The 21,195-nt window shown below is 38.3% G+C and overlaps 1 protein-coding gene and 1 long non-coding RNA gene across 7 annotated transcripts; one reads left to right on the top strand and one right to left on the bottom strand.

Moving 5' to 3' along the window:
- Window positions 1-9,365: 9,365 nt before the first annotated feature.
- LOC116730529 (uncharacterized) lies at window positions 9,366-14,344 on the top strand. 4 transcript variants are annotated; one of them, XM_032579830.1, is made up of 14 exons: window positions 9,379-9,619; window positions 9,781-9,994; window positions 10,091-10,166; window positions 10,265-10,524; window positions 10,732-10,830; window positions 10,962-11,032; window positions 11,271-11,365; window positions 11,539-11,742; window positions 11,813-11,899; window positions 12,021-12,280; window positions 12,392-12,520; window positions 12,680-12,820; window positions 12,928-13,051; window positions 13,671-14,344. In XM_032579830.1, exons 1-14 carry the CDS (start codon window positions 9,474-9,476, stop codon window positions 13,898-13,900), a joined length of 2,136 nt encoding a protein of 711 aa, XP_032435721.1. In that variant the 5' UTR covers window positions 9,379-9,473; the 3' UTR covers window positions 13,901-14,344. The 4 variants fall into 4 exon arrangements, with proteins under 4 accessions (XP_032435724.1, XP_032435721.1, XP_032435722.1 ...); XM_032579831.1 differs by having other exon boundaries at window positions 11,274-11,365; XM_032579832.1 differs by lacking the exons at window positions 9,379-9,619; window positions 9,781-9,994 and having other exon boundaries at window positions 10,075-10,166.
- On the bottom strand, window positions 13,996-20,341 carry LOC116730530 (uncharacterized). 3 transcript variants are annotated; one of them, XR_004341337.1, is made up of 4 exons: window positions 16,171-16,360; window positions 15,911-16,021; window positions 14,602-14,869; window positions 13,996-14,520 (listed from the first exon to the last, which is right to left on the bottom strand). It is a non-coding gene; the product is annotated as an uncharacterized LOC116730530 (long non-coding RNA). The 3 variants fall into 3 exon arrangements; XR_004341338.1 differs by lacking the exons at window positions 15,911-16,021; window positions 16,171-16,360 and adding an exon at window positions 18,819-20,341; XR_004341336.1 differs by having other exon boundaries at window positions 14,602-16,021.
- Window positions 20,342-21,195: the final 854 nt, after the last annotated feature.

Below are 21,195 nucleotides of genomic sequence, written 5' to 3' on the forward strand. Positions count from 1 at the left end.
GTGGGGTGTTATGAAGCTGGAGGAACTAGTGCACTTAACAAAAAAGATGGCATAGAAAAGAACAATGGAAAAGCCCTGATTTCAGTCAAATGGTACGGCTGAAAAAGTGTCTGCAAGCCTGGCATTGTACAAACCTGATTCTGTAGGTTTAGAAACCTAGTCATCATTTTCTTTCCGTCTCATAATTATGCACTGCTTTGTGTTGGTCTGTGACATAAAATTCTATTGAAATGCATTGACGTTGGTGGTTGTAATGTGGAAAAAAAAAGTACAAAGAGTGTGAATATTTTTGCATCACATTTCATCAACAAAGTAAACCAAAACCATGACACTGCAATATGCATTTCTCTTTTTAATGCACAAGTTCCCAGAGGTGTTATCATAATCAATCAGTCAAACAATAACTGCTATAAATGTTGCAACATTCTTAGAAAAGTCAAGGTTCCTCACACCTTCTGCCTGCCGTCCTGCTTCAAATGCCTCCGTTTCTGCTGTATCTCTATATTTCCTTTTGATTTCAAGATGCACTGTGAACAGCCACGGGTCCCTAGTGTTTGTGTGTTTTTTTTCTTCTCAAATTGAAAGTGACAGAGTAATACAGGTGAGGTGCATCTATGGTCGATTTGCTGGGAGCAGGAGCTGGCAAATTACCGCACTACATTGTGATGCAGCAATGTCCTGTGACAAGGGTCCCCAAGGAAGCCGGATGTGCGCCCGTAGAAAACTTTAGGGGGCAATGTTGCACAAACGAAAGAGAGAACGACTCGTGTCGGGCCGGATCTCTCCGCCGCTCCAAAGGGTGTGTGAGGTCAGATCAACTGTAGCATAAACTGAGATAGTTTCTTTGCAGCCATGTGCAAACACTGTAAAGGATCCGTGCTCCCCGACTGTAGCCGGGATTGTGCTTTGCTCAGCAGAGCACCAAGGCTGGAGCGTTCCCTCACCCTCCACCCCCCTACGTCTTCAAACAGGTGCGGTGGTGCAGAGATGAATCAAAAGCCGGGTAGCAGCTTTTACTGTCAGTATCAAATAACTGATACACACCAGACCAATTTGTCCTCCGGAGTGAGCATTCAAATGCTTCTCAGATCCAGACCGCGGAGCCGCAGCCGGGGCTTATCACCTCTGATTTCACCGGCTCTTTTAGGAGGCCCTTTACCTTTTTTAAAAATGTTATTTTATTTCTAGGCCTGCTGAAGCACATCACACAACAGCCGACACTCTGCACGGAGATGCAAGGGCTCCCCCATTAGTCAATGCCACAGAGGAAAGGGTGCCTTTGTAATGAGATCACTGTAAAAAAGCAGTGTGTATAACTGAAGGGTTTTAAACTGAAGCTCAGAGGGAAATGGTTTCTCTGGCTGCCGGTTCCTGCTCATCATCATTCCTTAAAGTACAGTAGACTTAATGAACAATACAATCAATACCTTCTGTTTCCTAGCAAATTTAAAATACAGTAAATTAAACAATAATGATAATTAAAAAAAAAAAAAACCTTCAGCAAGACCTCTCCTGCCAAACTCATTAGTAGACATTAGCTGTTCAAGCTGAGCCCGCTATATTGATAAACTGCATTTTCATTCACTGCAAGCTGGTGCATATCGCTGCAACAGCACAAAGAGTTTAACAATGAAGTGTCAGTCAACGAAGGTTTAGTTACATACAAATGTGTATGTGTCTGGGAAGAAAATCTCAAGATGAGACAATTGAGTTCAGTCCACAGTGGGGGGCTTAAACCTCGTGTTCAGTGAGACTTTGGGATATGTGGGGGGGAATAATGTGTGGCGGTGGTCTCCAAATAGATCAACACTCTCACGTTCTTTTATCCACCCAACCAGAAATAGGTTGCAAATCGGGTCGCAGGGATGGTAGGTGCAGGAATTAAGCCCACATAGCTCAGCTAGAGACACTATGCAGATCATTTTAAGGGGTTTCCAAACTGTTCTTGGGTCAGAAATGATTCATTCAGTCTCTCCAGCAAACTCTGGATTTGCCCCTGGGAAAGCTCTGACGGGAGGAGCCATGATGACTTCCAGATCACAAGTCAGAACTTCGTCAACTGACTACTTCCTAAATAGAAAAGTGGAGGTTCTACTTCCTGCTCCGCCCAAATGACCAATAGCCACCTGAGAGACAAAACTTATTTCAGTTCATTAAATTCAGAATCTTGCTCTTTTGGACATATGTCATATTACCTTATACCTTCAATCTTTGCTTAGATGTTGAAACACCGAGTTCCTTTAAATCAGGGTTAATAATCCACATATTTAGGGCTTCCTTTGATTCCTAGTAACCAGATCATTGATCAACATATCTGATGTGTATTTGCTTGATGATTTTGATGATGGCATTTAACAAAATGCCATAATTGTTTATTGCTTGTTTCATAGTTGGCAATAGAATGTTTTTATGGTTTAAAGCATTTTGATCTGCCTTGTTGCTGAAATGTGTTATACAAATAAACTTCACTTGACTTACATACCCAAAGCAAGAGCTGTGTCTGCACTGTACGACTGGGACAAAGTTAAGATTGTTTCCAGGGGCGTGCTGTGGTGGCGCAGGGGGTTAGCACGCCCCACGTTTGGAGGCCTTAGTCCTCGACGCGGATGTCGCAGGTTCGACTCCCAGTCCCGACGACCTTTGCCGCATGTCTTCCCCCCTCTCCTCACCCTCCTTCCTGTCTGCCTACTGTGGAAAAAATACAAGCCACTAGCACCGCAAAAACTCTTCGGAAAAAAAAAAAAAAATATATATATATATAAAGATTGTTTCCAGTCCCATCTGGACTCTGCCACATATCCCGTTTGTGGTGTTCATGGCCAGAATGCAAAGACGTAGTCATAGAAATAGGTTGTCTGGTTTAAAAACCATTGCTTTTTGCTAATTATTGGGTTCCGTTGGCATCTTCAAGCAATGGTCTTCAGCATTTCAATCGGAACAAAGTGGACTTCTCTCTCCACTCAGTCTTCGCCTCAAGTGAAGCTTGGTTTCATCATTTGTTATTATATTTTTATGGTGTAAAGCACCTTGAACTGGCTTATTGTTGAAATGTGCTATACAAACAAACTTGACTCCAAAGCAAGAGCTGTGTCTGCATTGTACGACTGGTACAAAGTGAAGATTGTTTCCAGCCTCAGCTGAACTCTGCCACGGTTGACTCTTGCCACATATCCTCTTTGTGGTGCTCATGGCCAGAAGGCTGAGACGTAGTCATGAAAATAGATTGTCTGCTATTAGCTTTTTGCAAATTATTGGATTCCGTTGGCCTTTCCAAAGAAATTGGACTGCTCTTTCCAGTCACTCTTTGCCCCAAGTGAGGATTAGCTGTCTTGATTTCCTGTTCGTGAGTCATGGTAGGATGAATAGATGAGTTAGGGTCTTATCTACAGCAATGTAGTACACGCCTGTCCATCATTTTGAAGAAAGACAATTTTGAAACTATGGTTTTGCCATCTTCGCTTGAACCGTCATGTGAGTTCACAAGATATGGAGACTCAACAGTAGAGACAATTTAGAGTAACCAATTTACCCATAATGCATGTCTTTTGATAACTGAGGAAAAAACAAACAAAACCCAAGCATCCACAGGACGGACAGGTCTGGACAGGTCAGTCACACAAGAAAAGATAACCTTGCACTCAGACACATACGTATATACGTAAGGGCAATTTCATCTGACACGCACATGTTTGCATACTTGTTGAGGCAGCAGCTCCACCAATGAGCAGCTCACATTTTAATCCCTACAGACAAATAAAAAAATGACTTCACAGTCACAGACTACGAATATTTGGCACACAAAAAAGAAGCTAATCACATCGAGGACTCCAAATTCAATTACGAGGCATCAAAAGCAGTTTACTTTTGATTGTGCTTATCTTGTAGCGCAAACATAGCCGATGTGACTGCTGCTTAATTCAATTACACCAAATATGATAATAAGGCCAGTCTGCTGAAATGTGAGAGAGTGGCTTTGGCCACCTCTGGGAGAGAGACAGCGAGAGAGAGAGAGAGAACATCTGCAAGGCTCTGTGCCGAACGCTGTGTGCGAGCGCAATAAAGAGTGAGAGAGATAACGCCGTGGGGAGGATAACGTGTGGAGACAGCAGTGTGTCAGTGCATGTGGGGTGTGAATGGAAAAGAGGAGATATGTCTTCAAAATATAGTGTTGAAAATCAATTCAGCCTCGTCCATCCTATACTTTTTTTTTTTTTTTTTAATCTGGCGACTGGGGGAAGGGTGAGCGGGAGTCTTCTACCTTTCCCGTCTTTCGCTCACTTTCTGACATCTAGCAGGTGGCGGGGCTGATAAAACGAGATGCTGAGTAGGGGACTTTTGGACTATTCCTCCGGATCATTCTTTTTGTGCAAAGGGGGAGATTTGTGGAGAACTACTTGAATTCTAATGCATTATTTCCACCCAGCAGGATAAAAGACTCAAAAAGATAAATGTGTGTCTAACATAAGACAGGCGGATTCTGTAGGATATCTTTGCACATCTAAGCCTAACCCACTGTCTCCTGGTACAATAATCTATTTCTCTTAAGCTTCAATCCACTTTCATCATTGCATGTGCTTTTTTTTTTTTTTTAAAAAAAAAGCTCCCTGGAATTTTTTAGCAACGTTTCACACTGTGAAATACGATAGGAGACATACTATGCTTAGAATAAGTTAGAAAGACCTTAATGCTATGGTCCTCAAAGGTAAATCTGAAGCAATTTAACTATCATGTAGAGCTTCATGCCTTTCTATTTGGTCCCTAGCTTGTGATTTGATAGGAAGTCATCCTCACAACCAGTATGCTGCTATGTGGAGTTGAAAGTCAGATGCTGTTCATTAAGTTTTCTAAATTTTAAAGCCCATGGCTCTGGTCTTTGCTTGATTTAGATCAAAAAGTCAGGACTGCAGATTGTTTTCGATTTTCCCTTCACCCTTGTCTAAATACGTTTAGAACCTCCAACTAATATGGCTCTCATGTTTTAGTGTCACAAGCTATGCTTCTGTCTTGTTGTCATACGAATTTTGAATTGTTGCAAAAAAGAAAAACAAAAGAAAGAAAATTAGTCATGGTTATATGTACAGGTATCGAGTGATGCGTCGTTGAAACAAGCAGGAGGATGGAGGTTGCAGGCTAGCACGGAGAGACGTTTTTGGGCAAGTTGTGACTGTTCTGTCATGTCAATTAGCATTAGCGATGTCACATAGAGATGTGTGCTAAATATTCGCTAAGTCAGAACTTATTCGGCAAATGTATGTCATTCTCCCTTTTCAAAGGGACAGTATCAAGTTCAATCAATGTTTTTGAGCTTTATATCATGTTATAATGTCATTCCCTCATCAAAGACATACGTGGAGTGTTGCTTTGATTCCTTCATGCATGTTTGAGAAATCCTTTATTCTCCCGTGGCAACCATTCAGCTGCGCAAAACATCTTGGTGGACCTAGCTCCGCCTTTGAGGACGTAGCTCCTCCTCAGAGCTGCTGTTTCCAAGCTTCCGCAAAATGTGCATAGAAAACTACTGATGGAAACACGGCTAGGTCACAGTTTCAACCCTTCGTCTTCATCACGGATTGGAATGAAGAAGAAGTGTGAGACTCAAAAGATGCACGCCAGGCACTTTGGGGCGGAGCCTGTGGCTCCACCTGCTGCTCATTAGCAAGAGTGAAGATGATACAAGGTTTAAAAGTCGTCATTTATCTTCTTTTGCTTTTATTCTTCTTATTTCAGATTCACGCAAATGATATTAATATGGCAAGGACAATTTCACTATGCTACAGATAAATTGTAACTTATGTAAGAGCTGGCCCTTGTCACCTGTCTGTTTGACTCTTTCTCAGCCTGAAATTCATACAAATGTTTGTCTATGTGTACTAATCTTGCCCCTTCAACGCAGACAGCAGAGCCTTGCATCAGGTGAAACTAACAGTGCTGTTAAATTAAAGAGATCAATACGCTACAATTATTGCACGTGCAGTGTAACTGATGAGCATGTGGGCTGGGAGGACTTTCTCCCATCCTGACAAGCCAATTCCAAGCCGATCGAAGTGGCTCAATATGGCCTATTAACTCAAACTGCCTTTATTTACCTGTGGTGCAGCTCGACGTTGCTTTTGGAGGATATCTCTTTATTTCTAGGTGATCTAACACACCCACACACCGCACCAGCAGCAGCAGCAGCCGAGAACTTTCAAAGGCCATGACAATCATCATGTCTGCTTATTTTTTACTTTTTCACTTAATACAGCACTTTCAGTGGATTCCGTACGAAACCGGAAGATGTGAATGAGATTATTCAGAAATTTTCTAGAAAAAATAAGGAAACTTCTGAGCTCCAAAAGTTGAAAATTTGTGGGGGGGAAAAAAAACAAAAAAAACTCAGAAATGTTCAAAAAACATAACAAAACAAACAAAACATGGAAATTACTCAGTTCCAAAAGTAGAAAATTAAAAAATTTTTCTAAATGTTCTGAGTTTCCAAACGGGAATATTTTTTTTTTAACTTTTGATACTCAGTTTTCCTACTAAATTTCTGGGATTAATCTAAACATTTCTGAATTTCTTGGCTGAAATTTACTCCCCTTTTTTTTCCATCTACATTGACCCTAATACCGTTCAGTCGGGCCTCTTCTAGAACACACATCAAACAAGTTTAATTAGGGACTCAGAAATTTCCACGTTTTTCTAGAAAATTTCTGACATTGATCTCAAAATTTCTGAGTCTCATGGCAGAAACTTACTCCGCCCTATTTTCATGTCAAAGGCCCTAATACGGTCGGATGTGTGAGCGTGTGAGGAAAGTAGTGACCATAAAGGAGATGTGTATAGATGTGGGTGTGCTGGAGCGCCAAACTACCACACAAAAGGGCTTTTACAGCCTCCACCCCTATGGCAGCAATAAATCCAGCCAGTGATTGGAGGGTGCCGAGGTAACGAGGGCCCGCCTGCGAACTCTGTGACCACACACCATCACGATGTCCCAGCACTCGCCCGCACGTCTCCTTAAATAACACCGGCGCGCGACCCTGACAGCCGTCTGATCATACCTGCGTGCCACCGTCACCTTCTCACGGTAAATCTATCCAATTAACTCCGCCTGCCGCAACCGACGAGCCTCTCCCCGACTCCGGTCACTCGTATCCGCGGCCGTACTAATGGCTTCTGGCAGGACGCAGATTTTAGAAGGTAAAATTAAAAGTCTCGTCGGTATTTTTCGTGGTTATCAAAAAAAACAAACAAAAACGTTTTGGACGTGCCGTATTGACGGCGGCGGAACGCAATTTTGGCTAAAGACGAACAAATGACTTTTGAGTTAGCTTCAAAAATAAGGGAATGCTCTTGTGACAGCCCGTCACTTAACTGGATGCATTCCTGCGCGCCGCCATCATGCCTCACTGCCTCCGCTTGGTTTTTTCGAGCCGTCTATTATTGATGTTACAGGCAGATTGAGTGGAAAATGGGAAAAACACAGAGGACTGATGATAAGTGGATTAGAAAATTGCCTCCGTGCCCTTTAGCGAGCCTTAAAAGAACCTTTCTGATTCTTTACTTTTGACTCCGACCACAACCAGCCGACCCCCCCCCCCCCCCCCCCCCCCCCACCCTTCCCCAGCTGACCTTTCGCGTGTAGCGTCTGAGTAATTGAATGAGAACCTGGATAAAGTTAATTGGCTGTTTTCTTATACTCTGAGAGCCGCTGATAATTAATCAGAGAGAACAAAAGCCACTACATCACCACCTAATTATGGGCAAGCTCTTGGCAGGCTCAACACCCAGCATCCTCACTGCCGTCATTTTCTCTTTTATCTCCGAGCGAGTCAGTGTGCGCGTGCGGCTTCTTGCTCGTGCATATCATGCAAGCGTTTATTACCTGCTGTTCTGCCTCATTACATTCTTAACAATGTGGTATGATTGCAGGAAGCCAAACTCTCCTCTAGCACAGTCCACATATTTGGAAGCATTTCTCAAAAACATAATTTACCTAATAGTATTAATAGAGCATCGAGGAAACGAGCGGCGCAGCCTTTACTTGAATTGAAAGCTTAATGGCTAGAATTTTCTGATTAGAGCGACAAGAGAGTTAAAGGGCAAGACTTATCTCTCCTACAAATGCAGGATTTAGAACAACTATGTGAAGAATTTAAGCCGTAGTCCAATGGGTGCCTCATTAGGTTGAAGAGTATGGAGTGAAAATAGTGTCAAAAAGATTTGTGTGTGCGTAAAATGATTTGTGCGTTTGTAAAAAGATTTGTGCGTGCGTAACAGGATTTGTGTGTGCGTAAAAAGATTTGTGCGTGCGTAACAGGATTTGTGCGTGTGTAAAAAGATTTGTGCGTGTGTAAAAAGATTTGTGCGTGCGTAACAGGATTTGTGCGTGTGTAAAAAGATTTGTGCGTGCGTAACAAGATTTGTAAACCTTAAAAATAAAATACATGTTGATAAAGTACACACAAATCACCTGGTACGCACACACAAAACTGCAGTTACACACAAATCCGGTTACGAGTGCACAACTATTTTTGAGACTCATTTCACGCCTCGGTGGAAGCTCCAAGATTTGTGTGTAGATGGTGCGTTTACATGCTAGTAAAAGCTGGGACATCTGAGTTTTCTTCGGAACTGTTTCTTTTTTCCATAGTTCAATACGTATTTCTCTCTTTACTTGTCTCGTGGCTTAGACATATTTTTGTGAGAGAAAAATACATATGTCATTACACCCACGACTACTTTTTAATACTATAAGATTGTTTATATATGAATCCGCATTTGGGACCTATACAACTGTAATTACTTGGGTAAAAAATTCGACCACTAGGTGGTGGAAGTTTATTCCGCTCTGACTGGGAAAAGCCTTCATTCAAACTGAGAGAAGAAACAAGAGAATGGCGGGTCAGCCGAGTGATCGTGTTCGTATTCGTGGTCTACCGTCCGAAGTAAGTGGATGTTAAAATTTGCACGTTTTACTGACCGTTGTAATGCGTATTTTTTAGATTATTTCAGATTATGTTTTACGTTTCAAGTAGTTCGACCCAAAGTTCTCGCCCTTCTATGTTAGCAATAGCTCATGTCTACGTTAGCTAAGCTACTATTAGTCCTCATTAGTATCGGTACAGTTTAAAACAGTATCTTCCTGGCCCATTACAGCTATGTCTACGTTTATCCCCATGCTCAGCTATTTTTATGATGCCGACAATAATGTAGGTTTAGGTGACGTCTTTTATTATAATTTATATTTTATTAATTATCTGCCAGATAATTAATAAAATATTCCATATTTAATTTGTATATGTCCTTTTTCAACTATGCAATTTATAAAGTGAAAAATTTAACACTGACTGAAATGTGGAAAACACATACATTTTTCGATTTACAAGATATTTTTATATTTATGATTCCAAAACTTTTAGCAACTCAGGTGTTGATTGGTCTATATAATTGAGATTTATTTGTTGTCTCAAAAGCAGATAGTTGGAAACATGGCTCATGCCTTGGCTACAGCACTCACAAGGGAACTTGTGGGAAATACAAGCTCTCCCTCAACAAGTTCATGCCCTAATATCGGCAACAATTCTGGCCCTTTGGCTTCAAATTCTTCAACACGGGTCAACCAGGCATTAAAACGGTAAGATTTGAATTTCTTTTTAAAAATTGGAAACGAAGTAGATAGCAGTTATGTATTTATTTCATATATGTTTTTTCATTGTTGTTTTTTTTTTATTTTATGGACTCTGCCTTGACTGGATGTTTTGTCTCAAAATATTATTATTATCTTTATTCTCAAAGGCAATTTCCAAATCTGTTTCAAAAGTCAGACCTGAAAAAAGGCAAACAGAGGATTATCGCCTCAACTCGTTCTACAAAAATCTCCAACATTGGAATATACGTATTGCCAGGCCCCACCAATCTAACCCCCAAAAGTTCTGATGAGCTTCCCTTAGCACATGCAGGGTTAGGGAGAAGGGTGCTTTCTTTTTTTGACGACAGCAGGCATGAGGAGGTAATAAATGACAATAATTATCATTTACTCATAATATTTCATGTATAATTTATTTTGTATTGGTGTTCTTATAGTAGTATGCATTATATATAACAGATTGTCAGTCAGTTGGAGGACGAGTTTATCAAACTTAAACAACTGAAGGGAAGATGGATGTTCCATAAAGCATCAGGTTAAAATGATTCCTCTTTAATAAGATTGTTCATATTTATTTTGATTTGTAAAATGTTCAGGTTACACCAATAAATGCATATCTTTATTTTATCTCAGGTGGAGGTGGTCAAAGAAAATTGTCAATAATCCCAATGGATGCTGAAGGGTACAACGGCAAGCTGCTCCGTTCTGCTTCAAATAATGGGAAAATAGTCCTCTTCCTGGTACCCCTCCAGGAAGAACTGGAGACAAGTCCACTTCCATTTGATGCGGAGGAGTTTGCCAAAATGCCTCAGGTGCCCTGTGTCACTTGTGGTATAACAGTGCCTCTTCAGATGCTGGCGTTACATGCTGGGTCTTGCAGAAAAAATAAAAAAGTAAGTTGTCCTCATTTCCTCCATAACTTAATCAATCAACATTACTATGTTGAACTCTTTGGTTTTAATCTCTCTCTCTCTCTCTCTCTCTCTCTATATATATATATATATATATATATATATATATATATATATATATATATATATACACACACAGACACACATGCCTGTGGCAATACTGGCATTAATGTTTCCCAATTTAAACAGAACCGGACTGATCAGACTGAACCTATAGAGGTTGATGAGGATGACTGTGACACATTGGAGGAGCCAGAAGACACAATTGAAGATTTGGAAGAAAGAGAGGTAGTATCCTGTTAAAAAAGTTGCACACGAAGTAATTTATTTTTACAAAATAAAGCAAATAACTTCTAATATTCTTGCAAAAAATATATTTTTTAATTTTTATTATTTTGAAAAAATATTTTTCTGTGCAGTACTGCCCTATCTGCCAGAAGGATTTCTTGAAGTCTGTGCTTCCTTATCATGCCAGTGAATGCTGTGACAGGTATTAGTGTATAATTTTTTTTTCTTTAGGAAGGTAGACGGATATGTTTTTATGTGAATAGGGCATGTAATGTAAAAATGGTATGAGTATTCAGACAACATGTAAAAAAGAGCTTTACAACTACAGTTAATTTAAAAATTTAGCCCTTATAAAATATTTGAAAACATTTTCTATCACTGATTCTGTAATATAGCTGGATGTCATTTCCTATCACATAAATAACATTTTTTTCCTTCAGCAGGGAGGGAGTATTGGAAATACACCCAGATATGCCAGGACCATCATCAACAACTTCAGGAACTTCTTATTCTGCAGAACCTAGAAGTACTGAAGGTATCATACTATAGTAAATAAGTCCGAAAAAAATATTACGTGATCCTGGATGTTGTTGGGTAGGTTTGCTGTATATCTGTTGTATTTTAAAGAAACAAAAAAACATTGCTGTATGTTGTAGGACAAAATTAATGTGTACAGATGCAACATTTTGTTAATTATGAATTTGCCAGAATGGAAAACAGTTGGAGATCCACAGAAGGCTGTTGAGCTGTTTGTCAGACAACTGAAGCAAGTAGGAGTTAACCAGAGGACACTTGTTCTCACTCTGGATGCGATGGACACTGATGAGGAGCGAGATATGTCTCTCATTTCATTTTACAAGCACAAGCGTGAGATAATCCAGTGGGCAGCTCCTTTTCATTGTCGCATTCAAGGTATTACTTCATATCAGCTTAACAGTACTGGAAAACAGCTCTTTCATCTTACCAGGCTCTTTTATTGTAGGTGATGCTGCAGTTGGTAGAGGCGTGACAAGACACATCATCTCGTCTGCCATTTCCAAGCTGAAACAAGGATTTAAAATGAACTTCGGTATGTGCAAAATCCCTAACCTAACCCTACTTCAGAATTAATTAATAAAGCTATACATTTGGGGTCTCATCTCAGTTGGTACATTTAACAGTAGACTTATTTCTTTTTTTTCTTTTTTTAGGAAATGCTGCAGTGACTGCAATGTTTGAAGGGGAAACTGATCACCTTGTACCAACTACTTCAGCAGTGCTTGCTGAGAGCGAGCTGTTTGTCATGGCTGGTCGGCTGATTGGCCACTCTTTAATTAATGGAGGTCCAACTTTGTCGGGCATCAGCTTGGCAGTAGTGCATGCCTTGACAAGTGGTTCAAAGGAGTTGGCGACAACATACCTTTCCCTAGAGGACTGCCCAGATATTGACCACAGAGAGATCATTGGTTTCGTAAGTAAACAAAATTGACTTATCTAAATTTTTAACATGCATCACAAATATGAAATCCAGCTAAATTTGGATGTTTTAATAAATACTAAGTTAATAATGCTTTTTTACCAGCTGCTGAAAGAAGAGATGACTGAGGAAGAGACTTCAAGATTGTCCAATCTGTGTATGGAGTGGTATTTTCCTGTGCCAACCAAGGAGACAAACAAACTTCTCCTCTTACAGCAGCTCCTCACCCATGCTGTAATAAAAATATTAACTTTTGATTTTTTTTAATTATTTGTCTTGATCTAAAGAGTTAAATGTGTTATTTAGGTTTGTTAAACAATGTCCAAGTGTACTTGAGAAATAATTATATTTATTCTGAACATTGATGCCACTAATAAAGTGTAATATTTACAGGCCATCACTCGACTTAGTGTGCAAATGAAGCACCTGAAAAGGGGACTTAAAGAAACGGGTATCTGGCCACTAATTACATCCAGACCTGATGTTGTGCCCCTCCTCTTCCCGAGGGAAAGTGAAGTGGAAATCACACCCCAGGTCAATGTATAATCTGTTTTAACATTATAGAGATGTATCTGAATATATGCTTTTACTCTGAAACCTGGTCTGAATATTACTATTTTAAACTATTTCTGCAATTATAGATGGTCCTGCAGTCAATCGTTTGGCCGCACCTAAAAAAAAGGTATGACAGTGACGACAGCGACGATGACTTGGAGGCGGAAACTGCACTGGTGGCTGGGTTATTCCGTCAGTTTGTCGAAGAAGGTAAAATGTCTGCATGAGCATTTTGACAGTATTTATATGTTATTTTGAAAATGACAAAAGACATGTGCATTACATACCAGCATATTTCTGCTAATCATGTCTTACAACACAGCACAGATAAATTAGGTACATTAGCAGTATTCATATACAGTAATTATTTGCATTTGGTGGAAAAAGGATGCAAAGCCCTTGTTAGGTTTCCAAACAGTTTTGTATACCAGTTACAAAAAGACTATGTGGCTATAGAACAGACTTAAAGTAAAATGAGAAGTTGTCTGGTGTTTACGCTGCACCAAAAATACGATTCAGTTGTATTTGAGAAGGAATGCAATTCACAAAACACATCTTTGAGGACCTTCAATGAATAAATTACATTATTATATAGATGCCACAGGAAACATGGTGTTTCTCTTAGTCTATGCTTTGACAGGTCAATCAGTTAACAAGGTAAAAGGTATTCAAATGATTTTGATTTTTTAATGATATCACATTTATATGGATCTGTTGCTTATATTTAAAATACTTTTGCCTAAATATCTCAAACACGACTTTATGAATGATTCAATTATACAGAAAATTCCACATGTATCTAAAACAAATTAATTTATACTTTTCATAGCGTCTTCAGACAAACTGCGTGAGCTCCTGAGGTTTTGGGTTGGCTGGGAGGTCCCTTGCCAAGAGCTGAAGCTTGAAGTTGTCCTGTCAACTGGACCTAACCATATGCCGACGTCTTCAACCTGTAGTGAGCGATTACGGCTACCAAGTCACTACACCACCTACCAGGCCCTGTCAGCCGACATGAATGTGTGTCTGAAATCAGTAGAGACAGGCTTTGGTCTTATTTGATAAATATGTATTGATGTTTCATTTGTTGAAAAATTGCAGTTCGACATGGCAAGTCAGTTAAAATAGAAAGTAATTTTATTATTAGCCTTGCATTATTTTTTTTTTTACAAATAATGTCCATCAACACAGTCTTGACATGAAGTTGTGTTCCTGAGGTGACTACTAAATGTTTGTCAGGCATCCCTGTTCATCATGTGGGTTTTTGCTGAAATATTCCACAAATGTTTGGCATTCAAACATAAAATAATTTTCATATTTCTGGTGTACATTAAACTTTATAAAGTTAATATTTTTGCCAGCTGGTTCTTTCTCTAGCTTGTACTTGCTTGTATATTTGTACATGTTTGATGGATTTTTTAAATAAATGGTATTGAAAATGCTGTTCATTACAAACATTTAAATTTAAGTGACATCTAATTTGTCACAAGTAAAGTTTCCAAATATTGCAGAGTATCCATGTAAATGTCCATGCCACTAGACTCTGAAGGTTGTAGGGGGTCAATGTTTTCACGGAGAAGCTCCATCTGATCTTCTGTAAGTGGGCTGTCCAACTCTGGTACTCGCAATTCAGCATGTGGATCAGGAACAAGCCCACTTTCCTCCCAGTTTATATGGGGAATCTGCAAAACATACATAGCATTATAGCTGGTGGAAAACATTTGTTGTTTCATTTGAAATAACAAAAAAAGACATTCAAGTACCTCTGGGTCAACCACTGAATGTCCGATCTGTCCCAGTTCCCACAACTGATTTGGAGTGAGGTTTTGTTCAGTTCTCATTGGGTGATTGTCCCATCCTTGTTTAAATATGTCAAGATGCACTTGCAAGCGAGGCAAGAAAACATAATGACAGCAAAACAAGTGCAGAGGATTGCTAAGATCCAAGAGGTTTTCTTCCTCCAGTTGGTGTAGAACATTGTAGAAAACACATGTGACTCCCATCCACAGATCACGCCACAACCTCTCTATCCTGTGTGAAAGCATATAAAATGTTACTTATACACACATAGTTGTGGAAAAAGTGTTTCACCCATTCTTATTTTGTAGTTTTACATAAGGTTCTTACACTCCAGTGTTAAATAATATCAAAGTAATTTAAAGATTAAAAAGCAAAAACACCCCAAAAAAATCAGTTCTTAACTGAAGTTGTTGGTTAAAGATGCAAGACAAAAATCCCATTTTATATGTAAAAAAATTGCATGATGTGGGTGCACTCTCCCCTGCACCCACATCATGCAGAGATCAGCGCCCCCAGTCACAACTGAGACGAGGTTGTTCACCTAGGAACACAGCCTCACACATAGGCTAGGATTGCATCTGTGTGACTGTCCCATTTCATCCGATGTCATAGTAACACTGAATTTCATAAGAAGAACCAACAAAGCAGATCATAGCAACAGTAAAAAATGGTGGTGTTAGAGTATTTGTGTAGTTTGATTTGATGAAAGGAACATTTATTTCTGCTGTCCACCAAGACACACTGAAAGGCAACATCTGGCCATCTGTTGGTGACATAAAGCTTAAATCAACTTTGGTTCTCCAGCAATGATCGAAAAGCATCATCAAGTCCACCTATGAATGGCAGAAAAAAAACATCAAAACTTTGTGATAGCCTAGTGAAACTCCGGACTTGAATCCTATAGATATGCTATTGCATCAACTTAAAAAGGAAGTTTACACTGGGATCCTTCCAGTGTGTTTCAATAACAATACTGAAAAAATGGGTATTCAAAATTCCTTCGCAGCTGGAAAACAAAAAGTGAAAGCAAGTTATCAAAGGTACATTGTAGTTGTTGCATCTAATGGTGACCCACACGGTTACTGGTATTAGGGGGCAAGTACTTTTTCACACAGAGCCATGAAAGTACCGATTTCTTTATTAATCTAAATTGTTGTTTAAAAAGGGCATTTGGTGTTTACTTGTATTGACTTTGACAAATACTTCTCTTAAAGATGTCAAGTTCTTGTTGTGGGTTAACCTTTGTGAGAAATCTCTGAACAGTTCACCAACCTTTGGTTGTGCACACTTTTGCCAGCAATAAAGCTTCCATTGTCTGGACCCCGCACAGTTAACATCAGACGTGCAACTGCAACATTCTCTCCACCATGATCTGCTCGCACCCTAAAATTAGTCATATTAGTTACTGCTTGCAAGACTTATAAAACTACAAGGTCAAATATAAGGAATATCTCAAGTAGAGAGATATTCTTCTTCCTCAGTTGTTTGTTCAATTTCTAAAAAATTAATACAAATTGCAAAAAGCTTTTTACCGAAGTGGATACCCAAATTCTTCCACAGCATTACAGAAGAAAGCCAATGTTGTGTCAGAACGATTATTGTTTGCAGCTCCCAGGTACATAATCTTTGGAAAAAGAAGTTTTATTTACAGTTGTAAAAACAAGAATAACAAATGTAAAAATTGGTGAGTATAATGACACACTAAACTATTCAATGATGTTAACAAAAAAACTTATGTGTGGGAGGAAAAAAAGAAACACAATAAACCACAACTAAAGTCTTCTGGACAGTGAAATTGAAAGTGCTGTTAAAGTCAAAATAAGTTGTGAACCTTTTGAAAACCAAGTTTCACAAGTTTGTGTGGTTTTCTGTCCGGAGCACTCCAGAGGACATGTGAATTTTTTATTTTTTTGCATTCGCTCGCAATACGCTAACTGCAACCTTTGCTGGTCTATTTCATATAGTCACAAATATCAATTTAAAATTTCAAATATATACACATTTAAAGAGCATCAGTGATTATTATTTACTCTTTGATTGAAAATCGATTTATTCACTGCATGTTTGTGTATGTTTAAGGTTGAAATGGAACTGCACATGAACACAACTATCAACACAAAAGAGATCGACAATAAAAAATGTCAGATGACTGGTTACCCCGTGATAATAACTCAGAAATACTCCTAATAGTTTGGATGTATTTTTTCCTACCTACTTACAACAAGTTTTTGTTTATATCATAGATTTGTGATGCGTTTCTATCCTAAAGAAAAATATATTACTTATATTTCACAGAAAGTTATTTATTTATTTTTTTACTAAATTCAATAGTTGTATTATTCCATGTGTGCAATATTAACACACATGGAGTAACCTCACAAAAACATTATATTAAAGGTTACTTTCTGCCCATTGTACAGAAAGTACGATGGGCAACAAGTGTATGTTTGCACATGAGAACTTCTTTTTGGGATAAAAAACTTAATGGGTTGTTCTGAATTTTTAGATGTTTTTTTTTCCTGTTGGAACTCACCCTCATCTGAATATGAATATGGCAAGCTAGGAAAAAGAAAATGGATTTTATAATTTTGGAATGAATTTATTCTGAGTCAATTATATTGTCTCTCATTGTGTTGCTGTAATTGTCAAATGTTTTATGCAAATCACTTAATATACATACAACAAAAACAAAAGCATTACCTCCTGTTTTTCATTCACACCTTAAGCTCATTTTAAAGGACAATCTTATGATGCAGCTTTTGTAGCCGCAGTTAGCTGCCTAGCTCTAAATGTTACACAAGGTAACGCAAAACACAAATTTGGCCACATGTCCCCTAGAGGGTTCCGTATCTGTGCATAGAGTCTGGGTCTGTTATTTTTATATTAAAAATTTATGTAATTACTGGAAATTTTGGGAGTACCTTCTTACCTTGCGAGAATAACCATCAATCCCGCCAAATAATACAATGTTGTACCTATAGGAAAAAAACGGAGAGAAACTATTCCATTTCTATGTCCTTTACAATAGTAAATTGTAATGCTCTTATTGTTATTACAATAAGTCATTTCACAGTGTGGTTATTCTATATTAACCTAAAACATTGTCATTAATTAGCATAAAACAAAAACCTCACCTGATGAGCTTGTGATTTGTATCTATGTGCACTAGGTACTTTGGACTGGGCACTGAATATGTTCTCCGGACAACACATCCCAGCTGAGTCATTCGAGACAATATTCCAAAGCTGTCTACTCTGTGCATAGAGGCTTTAACTCTGTCCCATCCAACATTATGCCCTTGTGCTTTCAAGGTCCCTTTTACTAATCTATATCCGGCATGTGGCATTCTGTTTTTGATCTCTGCAACAAGGACATCCAGTTCTGCATCAGTACACTTGCAGTAAAAAGTACTGATTGACAAATTGTTCTCTGTCATCCTTCTAAATAAAGTTGAACGTGACACTCCCCATAACTTTGCAATTGTGTTCACAGACAGTCCAATTTCAAGTAGATGAACCAATTGTTCAGTGCAGATTATTATTCTTGGACGTCCCCTTGTTGTTAGTCTTTCAAATCTAACAACTTCTTGAGGTTCTTGTCTGCTTTTGTGTTGTTGGATGGCATTATGAAGATCTGTCAGCCTATCGACAACATCCTCAGACAGTTGAATATGTTGGGATAGGCTGTCCATAAAAACCATTTCTTGATTACAAACAAATTCCAAATAGTCTATATCCAGAGGAATATGTTGAAGTGCTTGTGTGACACGTTGATGCAGTCTCTGCAAGATATGCTGTTTCAGCAAGTCCTATGGAAAGAAATATTTGTTAAATTAAAATTTAAAATATTTACAAAATAGCACCAGACACTTAACATATTTTTATTTCACTGAAAATAAGACAAACACACACACATATATATATATAAACATACATAGATAAGTAGATATACATATATAGATATATCTATGTGTGCGTATGTGTGTAAATGAGCCAGAGAACCCATGGTTTTCATCACTTAAAGTTTTAAAACATTATAAGTTTCCTAAATACTAAAGACTATTTTTATCACAATATTGGCTTAATTATTGCGACTTGAAAAATAAGACCATGGCACTATCAAGCGAAAAATATTTATTTTCAAATTGTTCATATTGTTTAATTACTGTTTAGCAACATACCCACTGATCTTGTTGATCTCTCTCCATTTTCTTAAATGAGCGTCAGCAAGTCCTTCAAAACAGATAAAAATGAATTAAAGAACAGTTTGTTAAAGTTGACCATTACACTGTCAATACAGTAATTTATCATAAGTTTGACATTATTAGCACTTTTTGGGGACAATAGAAATATAATTTCACTAGATGGCTACAATTACAATTTAGTTAATGTGAAGCACAACTTAACATATTATCTGTCCAAAAATGTAAGTCATCACATGGAAGTAATGAGAAATGTGGTTTGCTCATAATGAAGTAACAGAAATATTAATATTTTAAAGATTCAGCCGAGTTACTACACTTATATTCAGCTGCTTACAAGTGCTTCAGTGTTGGATGAGGTTATATTTTCAAAATTTGAAATATTGATGATCTGCATGAAACTAATATAAAAAAACGGTGCAGATGTATATGTATGGCATAGAATACATTTGTACATTTGTTAAGAGATGTTCTACGTATTTATTTCTGGTATGAAAGCAATGACCATCATATTCCAGGAAGAAATGTAGAGAAGAGTAAATCTTAAGTGATTACAGTAAGATATAAAATATATAGGTGATAGACGAAACATAAGTCTGTAGCAGAACTAAAAAAAAATTAAATCAAAAACTACAATTAGTGAGGAGAACTGGGATGAATCCTTCAAATAATAAAAGACGTCACCTAAGCCTACATTATTGTCGGCATCATAAAAATAGCTGAGCATGGGGATAAACGTAGACATAGCTGTAATGGGCCAGGAAGATACTGTTTTAAACTGTACCGATACTAATGAGGACTAATAGTAGCTTAGCTAACGTAGACATGAGCTATTGCTAACATAGAAGGGCGAGAACTTTGGGTCGAACTACTTGAAACGTAAAACATAATCTGAAATAATCTAAAAAATACGCATTACAACGGTCAGTAAAACGTGCAAATTTTAACATCCACTTACTTCGGACGGTAGACCACGAATACGAACACGATCACTCGGCTGACCCGCCATTCTCTTGTTTCTTCTCTCAGTTTGAATGAAGGCTTTTCCCAGTCAGAGCGGAATAAACTTCCACCACCTAGTGGTCGAATTTTTTACCCAAGTAATTACAGTTGTATAGGTCCCAAATGCGGATTCATATATAAACAATCTTATAGTATTAAAAAGTAGTCGTGGGTGTAATGACATATGTATTTTTCTCTCACAAAAATATGTCTAAGCCACGAGACAAGTAAAGAGAGAAATACGTATTGAACTATGGAAAAAAGAAACAGTTCCGAAGAAAACTCAGATGTCCCAGCTTTTACTAGCATGTAAACGCACCATCTACACACAAATCTTGGAGCTTCCACCGAGGCGTGAAATGAGTCTCAAAAATAGTTGTGCACTCGTAACCGGATTTGTGTGTAACTGCAGTTTTGTGTGTGCGTACCAGGTGATTTGTGTGTACTTTATCAACATGTATTTTATTTTTAAGGTTTACAAATCTTGTTACGCACGCACAAATCTTTTTACACACGCACAAATCCTGTTACGCACGCACAAATCTTTTTACACACGCACAAATCTTTTTACACACGCACAAATCTTTTTACACACGCACAAATCCTGTTACGCACGCACAAATCTTTTTACGCACACACAAATCCTGTTACGCACGCACAAATCTTTTTACAAACGCACAAATCATTTTACGCACACACAAATCTTTTTGACACTATTTTCACTCCATACCTCCAAATGCTATCACACTCCGTGAGCTTTTTCCACATTTTCTTTCTTCGCGTGAGTCGAAAACGGTAGTGCATTTTACTGGTATTTCAATAAAAACATCAGACTAATGCATAATTTTGAAGTGAAATGAGGGGATATTTTTGTAGCGGTAATTTCTGATGAAAGTTAGTAAACAAACTTCTCAATATAGCTGTTCTGTGGAGACCTAAGAGGTCTGAGAACGTTAAAGGACAACCGAGGAACTCAGAAGAGAAGATAGAGATGCATTTTTTTGAGAGAGCCCAGGTGAAAGAATCAGCCTATTGAACAGTCATTGGGTTTGGAATCCACAGCAAGAAGAAAAGCTAGAAGAAGTACCATTCGCAGTTTGTCACGATGTAGAAAACAACATAGCAAGCATGAAGAAGAAGGTGATCTGGTCATATGAGACCAAAATGTACGTCTTTGACCAATGGGTAAAATTCTGAGTGGCAAACAATTAACACGGCACATCATGCTGTACATAACAGACCCAAAACACAGAGTTCTATCAAGAGCAGACGAAATGAGATTTTATTTACAGACAAACAAATGTGTAAGGTGAACAGCAACTTTGCTGAAGTAGTGGCTTTCCCTGAAAGTCCT

Source organism: Xiphophorus hellerii, chromosome 13, assembly GCF_003331165.1.
Source record: "Xiphophorus hellerii strain 12219 chromosome 13, Xiphophorus_hellerii-4.1, whole genome shotgun sequence".
Taxonomy (NCBI): Eukaryota; Metazoa; Chordata; class Actinopteri; order Cyprinodontiformes; family Poeciliidae; genus Xiphophorus; species Xiphophorus hellerii.

Excerpts from the sequence above, each read along its gene's own strand:
- LOC116730529 (XM_032579830.1), top strand. The coding sequence starts at position 9,474 with ATGGCTCATGCCTTGGCTACAGCACTCACAAGGGAACTTGTGGGAAAT. Across the intron at positions 11,033-11,270 it reads GCCAGTGAATGCTGTGACAG|CAGGGAGGGAGTATTGGAAA; the intron begins GTATTAGTGTAT and ends TTTTTCCTTCAG. Across the intron at positions 12,821-12,927 it reads AAGTGGAAATCACACCCCAG|ATGGTCCTGCAGTCAATCGT; the intron begins GTCAATGTATAA and ends CTGCAATTATAG.